The 22500-nt window shown below is 46.0% G+C and overlaps 1 protein-coding gene across 1 annotated transcript in view; it reads left to right on the top strand.

Moving 5' to 3' along the window:
• Positions 1 to 227: 227 nt before the first annotated feature.
• Positions 228 to 22500, top strand: part of fscn1a (fascin actin-bundling protein 1a) — a 39107-nt gene continuing 16834 nt past the window's right edge. Inside the window, exon 1 of the mRNA XM_083650252.1 lies at positions 228 to 1177. Coding sequence (XP_083506378.1) covers positions 337 to 1177 — 841 coding nt within the window. The 5' untranslated portion in view covers positions 228 to 336. The remainder of the gene's footprint in view (positions 1178 to 22500) is intronic.

Raw genomic sequence — 22500 nt, forward strand, 5'->3', positions numbered from 1 at the left:
TCCCCTCTTCTGATCTGACTTGTTGGAAATGAACAGTAGCAGAAGAGGAATCTGCCCCCAGATTTCTGTCCACGGAGGGGGGCGTGGCCAGGAGCGCAACGTCACTGATCGGTATATAGCCTGCAGCTGTGGCGGCGGGCTCGCGCTGCTGTGAGACAGACAGAGCACAGAGAGGACCGGCGGCGCGCGCTCACACACTCCCACTCACCCCCCAACACACACACACACACTCTCCCCAAACAAAGAGAAGAGAAGCACGCGAGGCAGAGGCAGGCAGAGCATCAGAACCCCCTCCCTCCTCTTCTCCATCAGACCCGCTCCAGGCTCGAGCCCACCATGTCGACCAACGGCTCTTCCAACGGAACCAGCGACATGCTGCAGATCCAGTTCGGTCTCATCAACTGCGGCAACAAATACCTGACGGCCGAGACGTTCGGCTTCAAGATCAACGCGTCCGCCACCAGCATGAAGAAGAAGCAGATCTGGACGCTGGAGCAGAGCGGCGACGAAGCCAACGGCAACGTCTTCTGCCTGCGCTCCCACCTGGGCCGCTACATCGCCGCCGACAAGGACGGCAACGTCACCGGGGACAGCGAGAGCAACGAGCCCGAGTGCCGCTTCGTCATCACCGCGCACGACGACGGCCGCTGGTCGCTGCAGTCGGAGGCGCACGGCCGCTACCTGGGCGGCACCGAGGACCGCATCATCTGCTTCGCGCAGACTGCCTCGGTGGCGGAGAAATGGAGCGTGCACATCGCCATGCACCCGCAGGTGAACATCTTCAGCCTGACGCGCAAGCGCTACGCGCACCTGAGCGACAAGGCGGAGGAGATCGCCATCGACCGGGATGTCCCGTGGGGGGTGGACTCCATGATCACGCTGGTGTTCCGCGAGCAGCGCTACCACCTGCAGACCAGCGACCACCGCTTCCTGCGCAACGACGGCAGCCTGCAGGCCAGCAGCGACAGGAACACCGGCTACACGCTGGAGTTCCGCTCCGGCAAGGTGGCGTTCAGGGACTGCAGCGGAAAGTACCTTGCGCCCTCCGGCCCGTCCGGCACCATGAAGTCCGGCAAGAGCGCGCGCGTGGGCAAGGACGAGCTGTTCGTGCTGGAGCAGAGCCACCCGCAGGTCGTGCTCACCGCCAGCAACGAGAGGAACGTCTCCACCCGACAAGGTGTGTGTGGCTCTCTCTGTCTCTCTCTCTCTCTTTCTCTCTCTCTCTATCTCTCTCTCTCTCTCTCTCTCTCTCTCTCTCTCTCTCTCTGTCTCTCTCTCTCCTCTGTGTGCCAGTCTCTCTTAATTCAATTCCAAACTGCTCTGTTGGTATGAATGTCATATAACAACAATATTGGGAAGCATCAAGAAACATTGAAACAAAATATCTCTCTGTTCGGGCCTGGGATCTGTTGTGTGTGCGTGTGTGTGTGTGTGTGTGTGTGTGTGTGTGTGTGTGTGTGTGTGTGTGTGTGTGTGTGTGTGTGTGGGCAGCCATTGCCCTTGGCAGAGGAAGGGTTAACGTGATGGAATGTCAGACTGCAGCCCCCCCACACACATGCATGACAACAAAGACACACACACACACACACACATGCACATACATTAATTTGGATGGCCTACATGCTCACAAAGACATGGGTCTGTGTGTATTTACTCATGCTAAACAATGGCTGGGAGCACTCAGCCATACTGTCGTAGACCAAACACAGTATGGCTGTGTGGTGTGCCTCCATACAGTGCAGTGTGAGCAGACGGGAGCCTATAGAATATAGATCAGCTATTCTCAACCTTTTTCATATCCACCACCCGTAATTTAGTGCAGATTAGGCCCACAGACCCCCATTTGACAAGATTATGTCTCTTAAACCCACACCAGAGAATATTTTGTATTAGATGTGAATATTAAGATATGATTTTGTCCAGAATTCCATTATTGCAAGTTAGAGACAACAGTATTGCAGGTAGAGATAACAGAGAGAGTACGATCAGAACAGTCATTCTTCTACATTCTCTGATTGTGTAAGTTTAACTAAATGTTGTGAATGAAATAATGCTGAAGTTGAATAATTCATCAATTTGGTTGACCACCCTGGTTGACCAGACCACATGTTGAGAACCACTGGTATAGATGAGATGCACAGCAGCACAGGCCCACACACATCCACAGGCTCAAGCCATCACTTTTGCTTTCCCACCAGTTCCATAGTTGGCCAGTGTGATATATGCATGCATGCACACACACACTGACACACACACACACACACACACACACACACACACACACACACACACACACACACACACACACACACACACGCACACACACACACGCACTGACACACACACACAGTAAAGCATACCTAGTTTTCCCACGGGAGCTGCACGATTGATTGTGTATTGTGTAGTTTGCATATTGTGGTTATAGTTTCCAAAAAATGGTCAATGTTGAACCATTTGACCTCCATTTAGCAGCATGTCCACGATAATCAGTGTTAGCCATGGACATGGTCCTCCAGCTGAGATAGCATGGCACCCAAAAAGCACATACAGGTTTGCTTTGACAGCGTGCAGCGTGCAGCTGTGAAATCAACCTACATCTTCTGTGAGACTTCACACTCCAAGTCGGGCTTTTGGACTTTTCTTTTCACGTGAGAAGTTGAAGCAAACGGGCGTGTGGTTCAGATGTTGACACGTAGACGTACTGTAGGACACGTGTGTTTATATACAAACACAAGCTGTGCTGGCTGGAACACTGCTGATCATGGCTCTGGTGTGAGTGATATGAAGGTGACACTGCTCAGGAGAGAAGCAGTCTGGGGAGGAAGAGGTGGGCACACTCAGGTGGGCCTGATAATTGATTTTCAAATGAAATTCTTGAGTGTGTTGTGTGTGTGTGTGTGCGTGCGTGCGTGTGCGCACGCGCGTGTGTGTGTGTGTGGATGTTAATTGCGTCCACGTGTGTGTGTGTGGTCTGCAGCTGTATGGGCCGAGTGGGCAGAGATATGAGCATGGCTTCCCACTCCTTTTTCCTTTCTTTCGTTCTTTCTTTCTTTCTCATCCCTCCTTACCTTCCCACGTTATCCTTCTCTATCGTTCTTCCAAACCCACTTTAGATTGAGCCACGCCCACTTCTGAGGAAAGCTTCTCACTCAGTAACTGTCAAACCAAATGAAGGTCCGGATTATGTGTGAGATGATGTGCAAAAAAAAAACAAAAAAAAATTGGCGGAGTGTTCCTTTAATCAAAACCCCATGATGGAGATTTGTGTTGATACAGCAGCAGATTTAGAATTCAGTGTTTGTTGACTTGATAATAAGGCGATCACAAGTCAACAGAATGATATCTGATTTTGACCAATACTTCTTTCCCTGGAGACACGTGCCGATTTGGGGTCCTTGAACTTCCATCAAACCAGACATGACTGGAAGTCGCTGAAAAGTACATGATGTCCAAGTTGAGTGTGGGAACGGAGATGTGAACAGATAAAGGCTTGGGCCTACAGTACAGTACACCTGGATCAGAAGGGATCTCACCAGAGCGCAGGGGAATGTTCCTACGCTTTAGGAAGAGAGAGGGAAGACCAGAGAGAAAGCATAGTGCTGCTGACTGTCTGCTGTAATGAAGGATTGCAATATAATTGATGCCCTGCGAGTCTATATTTAGTCTGTGCTCAGAGGAGTCCTGTGCTCAGAGGAGTCCTGCACACTGGTGAGAAGACCGTGTGGTTCAGTGGCTTCTCTCCTTTAAGTATCATCTGACATTCTTTCATCCCTGTCACAGTCTGCCTGTTTGTTTGGCCTGGCTGTTTATTTACTCTGCATAGGAGTACAGCACTCATCCTCTCTCTCTCTGTTAGCGCACAGCCACCGACCATCATCTGCCGCTACTTCTCCTTTTTCTCGCTTCTTCTCGCTCAGTGTCGGGCACAAAATGGAGGCCAGTTTTTGAAGGTGTGGATGGACCCCCCCAAAAAAAGGGTTATAAATCACATACAAAACTGGAGAATGTGGTCGATTTCAAACTGACATGAGGGAATACGCGGAAATGAGATAATGAAATGTATTTTATTCACCCCCAATGGGGGAGAAGCCCAGATCTGTCCGTCCGACAGTAGATTAGATTATGCTCACCGCTGTGCTCCACTGCCACATTCACATCATGCAATTGTGAAGGATGAGTTGCAGTGCAGGTCTTTACTAAGCAATAGCCACATCATTTAGAATGATGCTAATACAATCTACAATATGTTCAGTTACAGCAGTTACCTCTGGTTTTATACAATCAACAATACATTCAGTTACAGCAGTTACCTCTGCTTTTATACAGCCAACAATACATTCAGTTATAGCAGTTACCTCTGGTTTTATACAATCAACAATACATTCAGTTATAGCAGTTACCTCTGGTTTTATACAATCAACAATACATTCAGTTATAGCAGTTACCTCTGGTTTTATACAATCAACAATACATTCAGTTATAGCAGTTACCTCTGGTTTTATACAATCAACAATACATTCAGTTATAGCAGTTACCTCTGGTTTTATACAATCAACAATACATTCAGTTATAGCAGTTACCTCTGGTTTTATACAATCAACAATACATTCAGTTATAGCAGTTACCTCTGGTTTTATACAGCCAACAATACATTCAGTTATAGCAGTTACCTCTGGTTTTATACAGCCAACAATACATTCAGTTATAGCAGTTACCTCTGGTTTTATACAGCCAACAATACATTCAGTTACAGCAGTTACCTCTGTTTGTATACAACCCACAATACATTCAGTTACAGCAGTTACCTCTGCTTTTATACAGCCAACAATACATTCAGTTATAGCAGTTATCTCTATAACAGTTTTATATACTTAATTGTTTTATACACTAGTAAGAAGTGCTTTTAGGTTGACTTCAGCACAATCAATTATACCAATTGACCTATGGTAACAGCCCTCTTTATGTTTTGGTCCATAACTTCTGAACCGCAAGTCATAGAATCAAAATTATTTCCCCCTGGATTCCTTGGGTCATTACGCATCTACTCATATACTAAATTCAAGCGTTGTATACTGTAGTTCTTTATTGATCACCATAGGGAGCTTCTCAGAGGTCAAACGTCAGCAACAGACTCTTAACATAGACACTTGAACCGGGTTAAAGGACGCTCTCTCCCACGGTACCCAAATCTTGACAGAAGCAGCAGGCAGTTCTAATCTGGAGAGGAAGGCTGCAACAACTGCATGATTGTAATGTGGATTAAATGCTGAGCGGAATGAAACCAGCTCCAGATGTTTGAAACCGACAGCTGCCGCTCTCCCCTCTGGAGTGGCTTATTTACTGGGCAGACCTGAGCCAAGATGGCGGTTGAACTGGGGTGGCTTCCATTAGCCAGCCGAGGAGCTTTTGACGTAAGCAAGCCTGAGTGACTCAGTCAAAGAGCCTGAGTGAGTCAGTCAAAGAGCCTGAGTGAGTCAGTCAAAGAGCCTGAGTGAGTCAGTCAAAGAGCCTGAGTGAGTCAGTCAAAGAGCCTGAGTGACTCAGTCAAAGAGCCTGAGTGACTCAGTCAAAGAGCCTGAGTGACTCAGTCAAAGAGCCTGAGTGACTCAGTCAAAGAGCCTGAGTGAGTCAGTCAAAGAGCCTGAGTGAGTCAGTCAAAGAGCCTGAGTGAGTCAGTCAAAAAGCCTGAGTGACTCAGTCAAAGAGCCTGAGTGAGTCAGTCAAAGAGCCTGAGTGACTCAGTCAAAGAGCCTGAGTGACTCAGTCGAAGAGCCTGAGTGAGTCAAAGAGCCTGAGTGAGTCAGTCAAAAAGCCTGAGTGACTCAGTCAAAGAGCCTGAGTGACTCAGTCAAAGAGCCTGAGTGACTCAGTCAAAGAGCCTGAGTGACTCAGTCAAAGAGCCTGAGTGACTCAGTCAAAGAGCCTGAGTGAGTCAGTCAAAAAGCCTGAGTGACTCAGTCAAAGAGCCTGAGTGAGTCAGTCAAAGAGCCTGAGTGACTCAGTCAAAGAGCCTGAGTGACTCAGTCAAAGAGCCTGAGTGAATCAGTCAAAGAGCCTGAGTGACTCAGTCAAAGAGCCTGAGTCACTCAGTCAAAGAGCCTGAGTCACTCAGTCAAAGAGCCTGAGTGAATCAGTCAAAGAGCCTGAGTGAGTCAGTCAAAGAGCCTGAGTGAGTCAGTCAAAGAGCCTGAGTGAGTCAGTCAAAGAGCCTGAGTGACTCAGTCAAAGAGCCTGAGTGAGTCAGTCAAAAAGCAGCTCTGTCCAATGGAAAATGGTTGACAGTTGTTGGTCACAGAAAGCCGGTCGAGGCCTCTGAGTAGTTGAGACTGTCAAAAGCACCTAAACCCACATGGAGGCTTTCTGCTGTTAGAATGAGTTTGTTGGCGTTTCTGTTCACATGCAGACCAGTGCTTCCTCAAGCAGCTCTGCATGTGAAATACTTTTCCTCTCATGAATCCAAACTATTGCCAAACACTGATGATAAACTATGCAGAATTATTGTATGCACATGCTCCTCATTCACTGTAACACTGTTGCCAACAACCTCCCTGTCATAAATACATGTCATACATTCCTTCCACTTGTCTTCACCTGATCTGCTAACACTGCCCCTCTAGATTCTGATTGGCTAACAACTGTTAAGGAGGCCTCTGATTGGCCTACAAATCAACATTGGCTCTACATGTACATGTATGTTGCTTGGGACGGTCCAACAGAAGAGATCAGTATAACGGATCTAATAAATAAATAAATAAATAAAATAAAAAACGGCATTTGAATTTAATGATTAATCTTGCCGCCCTAGTGGTGACATCAGGAACTGGGGAGGTTTCAGAATGACAGCTTCGAACGCTTTGGCACGTAAGATCTACAAGTCTTTAAAGTCAAGTTATTAAAACATGCTAGTCCTCTCGTCGGGTGCGGAACCAACAGATTGAGAAAAGGTTCCCATTTTTGTTTTGTAAGCACAAGTTGAAGAAATATGACATGACAAGTTGCAGCAGATTCAGATGCCCTCTGGTAATCTGTGCTTGTTGCAACATTCATGACTAAATGCCAGTAATCTGAGCCTGTGCTGCTGCTCATTTCCCGCATGTGACATCCTCTCTCTTAATCCCTGAGACAGCGATGGCCACAGCTCCCCGGGAGGTCGTTTAACGACCCTCACAGGGACCCACGCGCAATTACTAGTCCGTTAGCCCCCAGCTCAATGGCCTTTAAGTGGCCGGTCCTGCCCCTCAACTGGACGGAGTGAGTGAAAACAGCCTGTCAGCTAAATGGATGTGTGTGAGAGAGAGAGAGAGAGAGAGAGCGAGCATCATATCCTGCTGAGAGAGAGAGAGCGAGCACCATATCCTGCTGTCGGCTGACCACAGTGCTGAGTCCGGACACAGCTACATGTGTAGGGATAGTGACTGATGTAGAGGCCAGCGGGGACTGCACTGGTTTCTGTAGGGATGGGCTGGATATCGATTCATAAATCCCAATATCCACTTTTTAATATATAATGCCTTTTCCCATGGATGCTTGAAGCTTTAACCCCGTTAGACACACGTGGTTTGGTTCTTAGCACAACGACATCTCGTCAACCTACATTTCTTAATAATACACCAGGTTAGAAGGTTCCTTGTACAATTGACAGCATTGGTTCTTTGAGAATCTCTTTCATATACCCATGCAAAATTGGTATTGTAACTGAAACAGCGATATCAAATCGTGAATGGAATTGGGTCCTTGTGTATGGGATTTGGGAATGGTATCAAATGGTGAAATCAGTGGTGAACCAGTGGGCATTGGATGCTATGCTAATAGGCAGAGTACCTCGCATGTGCAATGTTTTCTCAGCCGGTGACTAAGCCCCGCCCCCCCCGGCCTATGACTGGAAATATGCCCGCTTGTTTGAATTTACAAGCCGCATCGGTGAAGGCAAATTCATGTGTTGCACTATTAGTCCCTGCATGCCTGTGCCCAGTCCTGTATGAGAGAGAGAGAGGGAGAGAGAGCATGACTGTGCCCAGTCCTGTATGAGAGAGAGAGAGAGAGAGAGAGCATGACTGTGCCCAGTCCTGTATGAGAGAGAGAGAGGGAGAGAGAGCATGACTGTGCCCAGTCCTGTATGAGAGAGAGAGAGGGAGAGAGAGCATGACTGTGCCCAGTCCTGTATGAGAGAGAGAGGGAGAGGGAGAGAGAGCATGACTGTGCCCAGTCCTGTATGAGAGAGAGAGGGAGAGGGAGAGAGAGCATGACTGTGCCCAGTCCTGTATGAGAGAGAGAGGGAGAGGGAGAGAGAGCATGACTGTGCCCAGTCCTGTATGAGAGAGAGAGGGAGAGGGAGAGAGAGCATGACTGTGCCCAGTCCTGTATGAGAGAGAGGGAGAGATAGAGAGAGAGAGAGCATGACTGTGCCCAGTCCTGTATGAGAGAGAGAGGGAGAGGGAGAGAGAGCATGACTGTGCCCAGTCCTGTATGAGAGAGAGAGGGAGAGGGAGAGAGAGCATGACTGCCCAGTCCTGTATGAGAGAGAGAGAGGGAGAGAGAGCATGACTGTGCCCAGTCCTGTATGAGAGAGAGAGAGGGAGAGAGAGCATGACTGTGCCCAGTCCTGTATGAGAGAGAGAGGGAGAGGGAGAGAGAGCATGACTGCCCAGTCCTGTATGAGAGAGAGAGAGGGAGAGAGAGCATGACTGCCCAGTCCTGTATGAGAGAGAGAGAGGGAGAGAGAGAGAGCATGACTGTGCCCAGTCCTGTATGAGAGAGAGAGGGAGAGAGAGCATGACTGTGCCCAGTCCTGTATGAGAGAGAGAGAGAGGGAGAGAGAGCATGACTGTGCCCAGTCCTGTATGAGAGAGAGAGAGAGAGAGGAAGAGAGAGCATGACTGTGCCCAGTCCTGTATGAGAGAGAGAGGGAGAGAGAGAGGAAGAGAGAGCATGACTGTGCCCAGTCCTGTATGAGAGAGAGAGGGAGAGATAGAGAGAGAGAGAGAGAGAGAGCATGACTGTGCCCAGTCCTGTATGAGAGAGAGAGAGAGAGAGAGAGGAAGAGAGAGCATGACTGTGCCCAGTCCTGTATGAGAGAGAGAGGGAGAGATAGAGAGAGAGAGAGAGAGAGCATGACTGTGCCCAGTCCTGTATGAGAGAGAGAGAGAGAGAGAGAGAGGAAGAGAGAGCATGACTGTGCCCAGTCCTGTATGAGAGAGAGAGGGAGAGATAGAGAGAGAGAGAGAGAGCATGACTGTGCCCAGTCCTGTATGAGAGAGAGAGGGAGAGAGAGGGAGAGAGAGAGAGAGAGAGAGAGAGGAAGAGAGAGCATTACTGTGCCCAGTCCTGTATGAGAGAGAGAGAGGGAGAGAGAGCATGACTGTGCCCAGTCCTGTATGAGAGAGAGAGAGGGAGGGAGAGAGAGCAAGACTGTGCCCAGTCCTGTATGAGAGAGAGAGAGGGAGGGAGAGCATGACTGTGCCCAGTCCTGTATGAGAGAGAGAGAGGGAGAGAGAGCATGACTGTGCCCAGTCCTGTATGAGAGAGAGAGGGAGAGATAGAGAGAGAGAGAGAGAGAGAGAGAGAGAGAGAGAGAGAGCATGACTGTGCCCAGTCCTGTATGAGAGAGAGAGGGAGAGAGAGAGAGAGAGAGGGAGAGAGAGCATGACTGTGCCCAGTCCTGTATGAGAGAGAGAGAGAAACTGTGACTCCATTTTGTGTCTTGCTGTGATTCAGGCCTGACACCCTTTCTGTCTGCCTCACCCCCAGCTGGCAGGAAATGAGACACACACACACACACACACACACACACACACACACACACACACACACACACACACACACACACACACACACACACACACTAACTAGACACACAACCCTGACCTTGGCTGGTGTGTGTTCACCCCTGCAGCCTGAAGGGTGATGATGTGCCGCCTCCACAACAACTCACCCATAACTAGTGATGGAGACCCAGTGTGTCACGCACATCCACTCAACACTGTACTGTTACTACTGTGTATGTGAGCACACTGTACTGTTACTACTGTGTGTATGTGAGCACACTGTACTGTTACTACTGTGTGTATGTGAGCACACTGTACTGTTACTACTGTGTAGGTGAGCACACTGTACTGTTACTACTGTGTGTATGTGAGCACACTGTACTGTTACTACTGTGTAGGTGAGCACACTGTACTGTTACTACTGTGTAGGTGAGCACACTGTACTGTTACTACTGTGTATGTGAGCACACTGTACTGTTACTACTGTGTATGTGAGCACACTGTACTGTTACTACTGTGTATGTGAGCACATTGTACTGTTACTACTGTGTATGTGAGCACACTGTACTGTTACTACTGTGTATGTGAGCACACTGTACTGTTACTACTAGTCTATAAATCACTTAATGGCCTAGGCCCTAAATACATAGCTGAATTGCTCCCACGCTACGAACCGTCTGTCCCTAGGATCAAATCAAATCATGGGAAGGCCGCATTTACCCACTATGCTTCTGCTAGCTGGAACAAATTGCCTGAAAACCTCAGATCTGCCCCAACCTTACTTATTTTTTAAAAATAGACTAAAGACTTTTATGTTTACCGTCGCTTTTAACTGCTGACAGCTATTTCTCAATCACTATCATAATGTGTGTCTAGTCATGTTTCGTATATAGTCTATTCCTCTGTAAGTTTTTAGCTCTTTTTGCAACTGCTGCGCCTGTTGCTTAATGCACTTTTTATACCCTTTAAAAACATTTTTTTTTTTTTTTTTTTTTAAGTTTTGTTGTGGTGATGCTTTTAAATGTCCATGTTATCCTCTTCTTCTATTCTTTTATTTTCTTGTCAACCATTTTATGTGAAGCACTTTGAATTGCCTCTCTGTATGAAATGTGCTATACAAATAAACTTGACTTGACTACTGTGTAGGTGAGGACACTGTACTGTTACTACTGTGTATGTGAGCACACTGTACTGTTACTACTGTGTATGTGAGCACACTGTACTGTTACTACTGTGTATGTGAGCACACTGTACTGTTACTACTGTGTATGTGAGCACACTGTACTGTTACTACTGTGTATGTGAGCACTCTGTACTGTTACTACTGTGTATGTGAGCACACTGTACTGTTACTACTGTGTATGTGAGCACACTGTACTGTTACTACTGTGTATGTGAGCACTCTGTACTGTTACTACTGTGTATGTGAGCACACTGTACTGTTACTACTGTGTATGTGAGCACACTGTACTGTTACTACTGTGTATGTGAGCACTCTGTACTGTTACTACTGTGTATGTGAGCACACTGTACTGTTACTACTGTATATGTGAGTATAGGCTTGCAGCCTGCACCGATAGTTTCCACCTCTGGTCTATTTTTTGCACGCGCCGCGAGCCATTGTGTGCAGCAGGAAGTCAGTACAAGTTGTGACGGAGCAAAACAGAGCGCTTCTGGTGTGAATGGCCAGGCTCCTGCTCCAGCTCAATCTACGCACAGCACCGCCAGTGTGTTTGTGCTGTTACCTTCATGCATCAGATCCAGTGTGTTTGTGCTGTTACCTTCATGCATCAGATCCAGTGTGTTTGTGCTGCGTTACCTTCATGCATCAGATCCAGTGTGTTTGTGCTGTTACCTTCATGCATCAGATCCAGTGTGTTTGTGCTGCGTTACCTTCATGCATCAGATCCAGTGTGTTTGTGCTGTTACCTTCATGCATCAGATCCAGTGTGTTTGTGCTGCGTTACCTTCATGCATCAGATCCAGTGTGTTTGTGCTGTTACCTTCATGCATCAGATCCAGTGTGTTTGTGCTGCGTTACCTTCATGCATCAGATCCAGTGTGTTTGTGCTGTTACCTTCATGCATCAGATCCAGTGTGTTTGTGCTGCGTTACCTTCATGCATCAGATCCAGTGTGTTTGTGCTGTTACCTTCATGCATCAGATCCAGTGTGTTTGTGCTGTGTTACCTTCATGCATCAGATCCAGTGTGTTTGTGCTGCGTTACCTTCATGCATCAGATCCAGTGTGTTTGTGCTGCGTTACCTTCATGCATCAGATCCAGTGTGTTTGTGCTGTTACCTTCATGCATCAGATCCAGTGTGTTTGTGCTGTTACCTTCATGCATCAGATCCAGTGTGTTTGTGCTGCGTTACCTTCATGCATCAGATCCAGTGTGTTTGTGCTGCGTTACCTTCATGCATCAGATCCAGTGTGTTTGTGCTGCGTTACCTTCATGCATCAGATCCAGTGTGTTTGTGCTGTTACCTTCATGCATCAGATCCAGTGTGTTTGTGCTGTTACCTTCATGCATCAGATCCAGTGTGTTTGTGCTGCGTTACCTTCATGCATCAGATCCAGTGTGTTTGTGCTGCGTTACCTTCATGCATCAGATCCAGTGTGTTTGTGCTGTTACCTTCATGCATCAGATCCAGTGTGTTTGTGCTGTTACCTTCATGCATCAGATCCAGTGTGTTTGTGCTGTTACCTTCATGCATCAGATCCAGTGTGTTTGTGCTGTTACCTTCATGCATCAGATCCAGTGTGTTTGTGCTGTTACCTTCATGCATCAGATCCAGTGTGTTTGTGCTGTTACCTTCATGCATCAGATCCAGTGTGTTTGTGCTGCGTTACCTTCATGCATCAGATCCAGTGTGTTTGTGCCGTTACCTTCATGCATCAGATCCAGTGTGTTTGTGCCGTTACCTTCATGCATCAGATCCAGTGTGTTTGTGCTGTTACCTTCATGCATCAGATCCAGTGTGTTTGTGCTGCGTTACCTTCATGCATCAGATCCAGTGTGTTTGTGCTGCGTTACCTTCATGCATCAGATCCAGTGTGTTTGTGCCGTTACCTTCATGCATCAGATCCAGTGTGTTTGTGCTGTTACCTTCATGCATCAGATCCAGTGTGTTTGTGCTGTTACCTTCATGCATCAGATCCAGTGTGTTTGTGCTGCGTTACCTTCATGCATCAGATCCAGTGTGTTTGTGCTGTTACCTTCATGCATCAGATCCAGTGTGTTTGTGCTGTTACCTTCATGCATCAGATCCAGTGTGTTTGTGCTGTTACCTTCATGCATCAGATCCAGTGTGTTTGTGCTGCGTTACCTTCATGCATCAGATCCAGTGTGTTTGTGCTGTTACCTTCATGCATCAGATCCAGTGTGTTTGTGCTGCGTTACCTTCATGCATCAGATCCAGTGTGTTTGTGCTGTTACCTTCATGCATCAGATCCAGTGTGTTTGTGCTGTTACCTTCATGCATCAGATCCAGTGTGTTTGTGCTGTTACCTTCATGCATCAGATCCAGTGTGTTTGTGCTGCGTTACCTTCATGCATCAGATCCAGTGTGTTTGTGCTGCGTTACCTTCATGCATCAGATCCAGTGTGTTTGTGCTGCGTTACCTTCATGCATAAGATCCAGTGTGTTTGTGCTGTTACCTTCATGCATCAGATCCAGTGTGTTTGTGCTGTTACCTTCATGCATCAGATCCAGTGTGTTTGTGCTGCGTTACCTTCATGCATCCTTGCAGCATTCCCCGGCCTCGATCGGGTGTGTATGCTGGTGCTTTAATGTGTTTACAGACCTTCAGTGTGTTTGTGTGTTTTTCAGACGGTGTGTGTGTGTGTGTGTGTGTGTGTGGGGGGGGGGGGGGGGGGGCGCGTGTGTGTGTGTGTGTGTGTGTGTGGGGGCATGTGTGTTAGGGCTGTGAATCTTCACTGGCCTCTCGATTCGATTACGATTCCTCTGTCTTCGATTCGATTCCACGATGCATCTCGATACAGCTCAAAGTGTTGCAGCTCCAAGTATCAAATCCTCACTTTTCTATATTGTTACTGCACATGGCTACTTTTTCATCAATTAATACAAGCAGTCAGATAAATATCAAGTCCCTTTTTTACTTAAAAAGTGCTTTAAAATCTGAATGTCAACAGAAATTTAAACATAAACGATTCAACCGTCTTTGATTCACACGTCCGCATTGCGATGCATCGATGAAACGATTAATCTGGAAAGCCCTAATGTGTGTGTGTGCGGGGCGTGTGCCAGAGCAGCAGCACAGGGCAGCTCTCCTCAGTGTGTGGTTCAGCTCCACTCTGGGCGTGTCTCCTCACTAATGCCCACTCATTCACAACACAACGCTGCTTTAGGCTCCATTCCTGCAGTGATACAGTCAACAGGGAATGGTTTTAATCCGGTTTCAAAGCAGATTCAAAAAGACTCCGTCTTCTATCAACTCTTCCCCCAGTGTGTAACTGGTTTGGAGCAGTCTAGCTGCTCACAGTGGCTCTGTGGTGTGATCTGGAGTAAGAGTAGGAGTCCATTACTATGCTCTGTGCTGGTCTCTAGGCTGATGTGTGCTGCACTGTCCATGGATACACTGGGATGTATACAGTAGGTCCGCACTGTATGTATTGTATAGGTTGGCTATGATTAGGGGTGTCAAAATGAATCGTATAATCGATGCATCGCGATACGGACGCGTGAATCGAATCGTTGACAGATGAATCGTTTATGTTTAAATTTCTGTTGAGATTCAGATTTTAAAGCACTTTCTAAGTAAAAAAGGGACTTGATATTTATCTGACTGCTTGTATTAATTGGTGAAAAAGTAGCCATGTGCAGTAATAATACAGAAACTTGAGGATGTGATACTTTGAGCTGTATCGAGATGCATCGTGGAATCGAATTGAATCGTTGACAGATGAATCGTAATCGAATCGTGAGGCCAGTGAAGATTCACAGCCCTAGCTATAATGTGTGTGTAACTGTATTTAGTGTCTAGGTTGGCTATGATGTGTGTGTATTTAGTGTGTAGGTTGGCTATGATGTGTGTGTATTTAGTGTGTAGGTTGGCTATGGGGTGTGTGTATTCAGTTTGGCTATGGGGTAGGGGTGCTCCAAAAAATCGATTCTGAAAGGATCGCGATTCTTAATGCCACGATTCCTGGATCGATTCCAAACTCCCAAGAATCGATTCTTCTTCGTATTGTAAATGTTTTGTTTTTTGTTTTTTTACAGTGCACCTGAACGCAACATGCAAGAGATACCGGCTGAATAAGTGTCCAAATGTTCATGTCATTTGTATACTGTACTGCCACGGTGCCACCACCTCTTGCACTTAAGAACTCTGGGTATTCCCCCCAAAATCTATAAATCCTTCTCAAAGTCTACAGATCCCCCCCAGCCTATAAATCCATCTTATCTGAAGAACATAAGGGGGGAATTCCCCCGTAGTTTGCAAAATGAATGTAGGCCCTGACTGTAATACTTCAGAAGTTGAATTTGAAGTTCAGCATTAATACATTTGTCATTTTTTGTCTTAGATTTACCTTTGTGTGTTATTGCAATATAAAACTACATAATTGAGAATCGACTCTAGATTCTGGAATCGAGAATCGTTGGAATCGAGAATCGTTGGAATCGAGAATCGATTCTGGAATCGGATCGTGACCCCAGGAATCGGAATCGGATCGGATCGTGGCTTAGCCGGATCGGAGCACCCCTACTATGGGGTGTGTGTATTTAGTGTGTAGGTTGGCTATGGGGTGTGTGTATTTAGTGTGTAGGTTGGCTATGGGGTGTGTGTGCTTGTTGTACAGCTATCTTAGTGAGGACCAATTTGAGTTGTATACCTGGGAAGGGAGGACATTTTGGCCGCTCCTCACTTTGTCACACACCCTCAAAGGGCTGTGTGAAGGTTCAGACCTGCTTTGAAGGCTCAGGTCACAGTTAGCTTTGTCTTGGTAGTGATGGTTCAGGTTAGGGGGTATATAGGGCCTATGGAATGCATAGTGTGTATGAATGTCCTCACTAACATAGCTATACTGGCTCGTGTGCGTTTGGATCAGAACAAAGGACCATGATCTGGCTCCCTGTTTGTGCCCCAGCTGGTCGCCTCCTCACTCAGGCCTGCTCAACAATAGGACACACACACACACACACACACACACACACACACACACACACACACACACACAGAAGAAGACACAATTGCAGTTAATACAATCGCGTGGGCCAGCTCGCTGGTGCCTGCCTTGTCCTGCTGGCTCACCCTAACCTCTGCCAACAGTCTGTGCCAGCCTCCAGCCTCCAGCCAGCAAGCTGAATACTGTGCTGCTGGGTGGGGTCCACACAAAGATATAGGGGGTTATTTTCAAGAGGTGTGTGTGTGTGTGTGTGTGTGTGTGTGTGTGTGTGTGTGTGTGTGTGCGCGTGCGTGCGTGCGTGCGCACACGCGTGTGTGCGTTTGGTGTGGTTGGGGAGGATTCTCTGCATGTGTGGCCGGCCGCACATCTTCTGGTGTGGTTTTTCCTCAGAGGGAAGTGGAGTGTGTGTGAGTGCGTGCACCCTCTTCCCTCCCCGCCCCCCTGCATTAACCCTATGAGCTTCAAAGACCCAGATACGCCTACCCTGATGCACGCACACACACATGCACACACACACACACACACACACACACACACACACACACACACACATACGTACGTAACCCTGATGAGCAGCCAGCCTCGACCTCTCTCTGAGGTCATGGCTGAGGCTCCAGGGGCCTCAGAGGGAGCGTTCTGTCTCTGTCAGCCTGTGTGTGTGTGTGTGTGTGTGTGTGTGTGTGTGTGTGTGTGTGTGTGTGTGTCTATCTGTGTCTACCCACGCATCTCTTTCCATCCCTGTGCTGACCTGTGACTACTTGCAAGGTGTGTGTGTTTAGATGATTCACGCAACACCGAGCCAGAGAGTTTATTCAGAGAAAGACGGTTCAACTCCAGTCACTTCCTGCACTGTATCTGTGTCATGTGGGTTTCCCCCCTGCCACGCCCCCTTAGGAGACTAGCAGGTCTAGCATCTATTGGAGTCAATGGGAGAAAGTGAACATGATCACAGGTTATGACTGATTCTTTCGCTCCATAGTCACCAAAGTACAGTAAATATTGGACACGTATATCTTAACAACATAACTTCTGGCATTATGCTTGAAGCTGCTTTATATTGCAAACATCACCGTTAGGTTGTCAAGTTTGTGTAACGTTATCTTACAGTAGATAATCAAATTCGTTAGCAAGTAGTAGCAACATGCTAACGTGCACTCGCTCTGCCAAGCCGGCTGCAACAAGTCCATTATCATCCACCGTTTAATCCACATCACAGCCACTTCTTGCTGTTTGTGTCTGGCGTGGTTTAAACGTGAATTTCTCCAGTTATTCCGTTGACAGCCTGCGGTTGTAGATATTTGAGACCTCGGTAGCTAGCTAGCATATTAGCCGTTACCATGGTAATGCTTGCCTCCTCGTTTGTTCTTATGCAAAAATCCATCTTCTTTTTAACGTTTCCTCGGTAGGAAACCCATGAAGCCCGAGTGCTTTCACACTGAGCCATTGTTATCATATCACGGCGAGTGAATGGACAATTGCTGCGGATGGAGCTAGCGGAAGTGTGCATTAACATAGCAACCACGTTTATGAAATAGGCCTATTCATCAATTTGCTGGGGCCCCCCTGGAACCTCCTCCAGGCCCCCTGGTGGTCCCCGGACCTCACGTTGAGAACCACTGGTGTAAACTAGCAAAGCACGGCTACGTGGTGGATCTGGTAAAACTGCCGGGTCGACTCTCGCCCATGTTAATAGATGGGCAATGCATGCATGACATGAGCGTGGGTCTGTTCACAGCCGTACCACATCGGTTCATGCCTGAGTGCGAGCAGCTGTAACTTGTCCCAATTTCCCCCCGGGGATCATTAAAGTCTTTATGATTCTGATTCTGATTCTGATTCCGGAGCTGGTGGACATTAGCCGTAGCCTTCATGGGTCATCTTGTTGGTGTATTGAGTCTTTGGCTATAGTGAAAGCAGCAGTAGAGTAGACAGTGTGTCATCTTGTTGGTGTATTGAGTCTTTGGCTATAGTGAAAGCAGCAGTAGAGTAGATGGTGTCATCTTGTTGGTGTATTGAGTCTTTGGCTATAGTGAAAGCAGCAGTAGAGTAGATGGTGTCATCTTGTTGGTGTATTGAGTCTTTGGCTATAGTGAAAGCAGCAGTAGAGTAGATGGTGTCATCTTGTTGGTGTATTGAGTCTTTGGCTATAGTGAAAGCAGCAGTAGAGTAGATGGTGTCATCTTGTTGGTGTATTGAGTCTTTGGCTATAGTGAAAGCAGCAGTAGAGTAGACAGTGTGTCATCTTGTGGGTGTATTGAGTCTTTGGCTATAGTGAAAGCAGCAGTAGAGTAGATGGTGTCATCTTGTGGGTGTATTGAGTCTTTGGCTATAGTGAAAGCAGCAGTAGAGTAGACCGTGTCATCTTGTTGGTGTATTGAGTCTTTGGCTATAGTGAAAGCAGCAGTAGAGTAGACCGTGTCATCTTGTTGGTGTATTGAGTCTTTGGCTATAGTGAAAGCAGCAGTAGACTAGATGGTGTCTCTCTCCCTTCCTATGTTTCTGTCTGTCTCTTTATTTAGCCGCTCACATCAAGCTCCAGTCTGATCACTTCCCTCATGTCCCGTCCAGATGCAACAGAGCGAGCAGCCAAACACCACCACACGTGCTTTTCCAAAGAATCTGCTTTGTCAATTATGTTCACAAGAACTACAAAACGCTTGACAAGTGAAACATTGTCTTCTAAAACTCAAATTCAGATGACTTTAGGGGGTATTTTAGGGGGTATTCATGGTCATTTCCTTTAAGTGGGATGGCCAAACACCTCCCCAGCTCAGCAGTAGGGTAAACACTGCTTTACAGTTTTCTGTACAAAATGCAAAGTACACGTGTTGTCAGTTTCCTGGTTTATTTTTATCTAGTGAAATTCAGGCCAGTCTCTGCCTCTCATCTTCATCATCTGTGGGTTCAAAACAATAAAGACATAACAATAATAAAGTGGCATTCAGTGCAATATAGCGCCAGAACCAATAGCCAAATAGACAATAATCATACAAGCAGTGCTTGTAGTCAAAAACGAGAACAGCGCAAGTAAAAATATAGATACAGATATTTTTATAGGCTAGCCAATATTTTGGGTCTTTGCATTTCCGAATTCCAAGTACTCAATGTTTCCTCTAGAATTGGAATCTAGTCGGGGTGAAAAAGCCTCTGAAAGCCATTTAGACCACTAACTCCATAGAGATACAAACACACACACTGTTTATGTGTCTATGACTACAGCAACTATCCATAGAGATGTAAACACACTGTTTATATCTCTATCACTAACTCTCCATAGAGATATAAACACACTGTTTATATCTCTATCACTAACTCTCCATAGAGATGTAAACACACTGTTTATATCTCTATGACTAACTCTCCATAGAGATATAAACACACTGTTTATATCTCTATGACTAACTCTCCATAGAGATATAAACACACTGTTTATATCTCTATGACTAACTCTCCATAGAGATATAAACACACTGTTTATATCTCTATGACTAACTCTCCATAGAGATATAAACACACTGTTTATATCTCTATGACTAACTATCCATAGAGATGTAAACACACTGTTTATATCTCTATGACTAACTCTCCATAGAGATATAAACACACTGTTTATATCTCTATCACTAACTCTCCATAGAGATATAAACACACTGTTTATATCTCTATCACTAACTCTCCATAGAGATATAAACACACTGTTTATATCTCTATCACTAACTCTCCATAGAGATATAAACACACTGTTTATATCTCTATCACTAACTCTCCATAGAGATATAAACACACTGTTTATATCTCTATCACTAACTCTCCATAGAGATATAAACACACTGTTTATATCTAACTGTTTATATATCTCTATGGAGAGTTAGTCATAGAGATATAAACACACTGTTTATATCTCTATGACTAACTCTCCATAGAGATATATAAACACACTGTTTATATCATCATTGACAGTGGTGGTGTAGTCAGGAATGTCATACCGAACCGACCTGGATAGCTAGGCTTAGATAGTGAGGTAATATGCAGTTGTGCGGTGGTAGCATGGAGGGGGGTGTTTCCAGGACGCTGGATTACACCGTTAAGCCTTCTTGAGGTGTCGTGGGCCTAACTTAACGAAACGTCGGTGAAGGAAGGTGCCCACTTGAAAACCCCAATGACATGCTTCATACTGCTGTTGGCTAGGGTAGGTAACTGGTGATTTGTGTCTTGTTTATTAGTTTGTTAGCCTGTTAGCTTGTTTTATTCTGGATTGGGCTTCTAAATGTGTTTTTCCTCGGATTTTGGCACAAGGGATAGTAACATCTTGTCCTGTGTATTAATTTAAAAAAAAATCTCTATGACTAACTATCCATAGAGATGTAAACACACTGTTTATATCTCTATGACTAACTCTCCATAGAGATATAAACACACTGTTTATATCTCTGACTAACTATCCATAGAGATGTAAACACACTGTTTATATCTCTATGACTAACTCTCCATAGAGATGTAAACACACTGTTTATATCTCTATCACTAACTATCCATAGAGATGTAAACACACTGTTTATATCTCTATGACTAACTCTCCATAGAGATGTAAACACACTGTTTATATCTCTATGACTAACTCTCCATAGAGATGTAAACACACTGTTTATATCTCTATGACTAACTCTCCATAGAGATGTAAACACACTGTTTATATCTCTATCACTAACTCTCCATAGAGATGTAAACACACTGTTTATATCTCTATCACTAACTCTCCATAGAGATGTAAACACACTGTTTATATCTCTATCACTAACTCTCCATAGAGATGTAAACACACTGTTTATATCTCTATGACTAACTATCCATAGAGATGTAAACACACTGTTTATATCTCTATGACTAACTCTCCATAGAGATGTAAACACACTGTTTATATCTCTATCACTAACTCTCCATAGAGATGTAAACACACTGTTTCTGTATGACTAACTCTCCACACTGTTTATATCTCTATCACTAACTCTCCATAGAGATGTAAACACACTGTTTATATCTCTATCACTAACTCTCCATAGAGATCTAAACACACACTGTTTAAATCTCTATCACTAATTATCCATAGAGATATAAACACAGTAACACACACACACACACACACACACACACACACACACACACACACACCCTGGGCTAAACTGTCAAGTTAGGAATGGTTGCTTGGCAGCTAGGCTCGCAAGTTGGCTACTAGTGAGTCAGATTATTACGTCTTCATTGCAGCTACTGTATGTTAGCCGGTTAGCGAGATGGAGGAGTTTCAGGAGAAATGGAGCAAAGCTTACTTATCTGCAGGCAGGTGAATGCTATGTGCAAACCTAAAATGCCGTTATGAGAACAGGATGTTCCTCCATGTATCAATCAATGTTCCGCATGTATCTATCATAACATGTGCAACACTATTGTTTCCATTCTACGACAAACAAATGTTATCTGACTTTGCACGTCAGCAATGTTCCAGTAAAGACATGAGACAGATAGCCCGGTAAACCATCCAGAACTTTAGCAGCCTATGAGACAGAATGATTCAGTCACGTGACCGGGTGGTTTAGCAGGCTATGAGACAGAATGCTACTCTGCCTTTTCTGCTCCTGTGATTTTGATGAAGTGTTAGAGAGGATTAGCTCAGAGTCCAGGCTGTACTGAGTAGCTGTGTTAGCCCTGCAGGAAACACAGAGGATTAGCTCAGAGTCCAGGCTGTATTGAGTAGCTGTGTTAGCCCTGCAGGAAACACAGAGGATTAGCTCAGAGTCCAGGCTGTACTGAGTAGCTGTGTTAGCCCTGCAGGAAACACAGAGGATTAGCTCAGAGTCCAGGCTGTACTGAGTAGCTGTGTTAGCCCTGCAGGAAACACAGAGGATTAGCTCAGAGTCCAGGCTGTACTGAGTAGCTGTGTTAGCCCTGCAGGAAGCACAGAGGATTAGCTCAGAGTCCAGGCTGTACTGAGTAGCTGTGTTAGCCCTGCAGGAAACACAGAGGATTAGCTCAGAGTCCAGGCTGTACTGAGTAGCTGTGTTAGCCCTGCAGGAAACACAGAGGATTAGCTCAGAGTCCAGGCTGTACTGAGTAGCTGTGTTAGCCCTGCAGGAAACACAGAGGATTAGCTCAGAGTCCAGGCTGTACTGAGTAGCTGTGTTAGCCCTGCAGGAAACACAGAGGATTAGCTCAGAGTCCAGGCTGTACTGAGTAGCTGTGTTAGCCCTGCAGGAAACACAGAGGATTAGCTCAGAGTCCAGGCTGTACTGAGTAGCTGTGTTAGCCCTGCAGGAAACACAGAGGATTAGCTCAGAGTCCAGGCTGTACTGAGTAGCTGTGTTAGCCCTGCAGGAAGCCAGGCTTGTTTGAGTTAGCGGCCAGGACTTCTAGCAGGGATCAAACACACGGAGAGTCCTCCTCACTTCTGCTTTTCCCCACTTATTCTAATATGTTCTTCAAAACCATCTCTCCCTCTAGCTGCCCAATCTCCATTTCATCTTCTTGACCAGGGCTGGGCTCAAATAGTCGAAAAATACGTCCTAAGTCCTATTCCTAACCACTTCTCCTTAA

This window comes from Poromitra crassiceps (genome assembly GCF_964638095.1).
Source record: "Poromitra crassiceps genome assembly, chromosome: 13".
Classification (NCBI taxonomy): Eukaryota; Metazoa; Chordata; class Actinopteri; order Beryciformes; family Melamphaidae; genus Poromitra; species Poromitra crassiceps.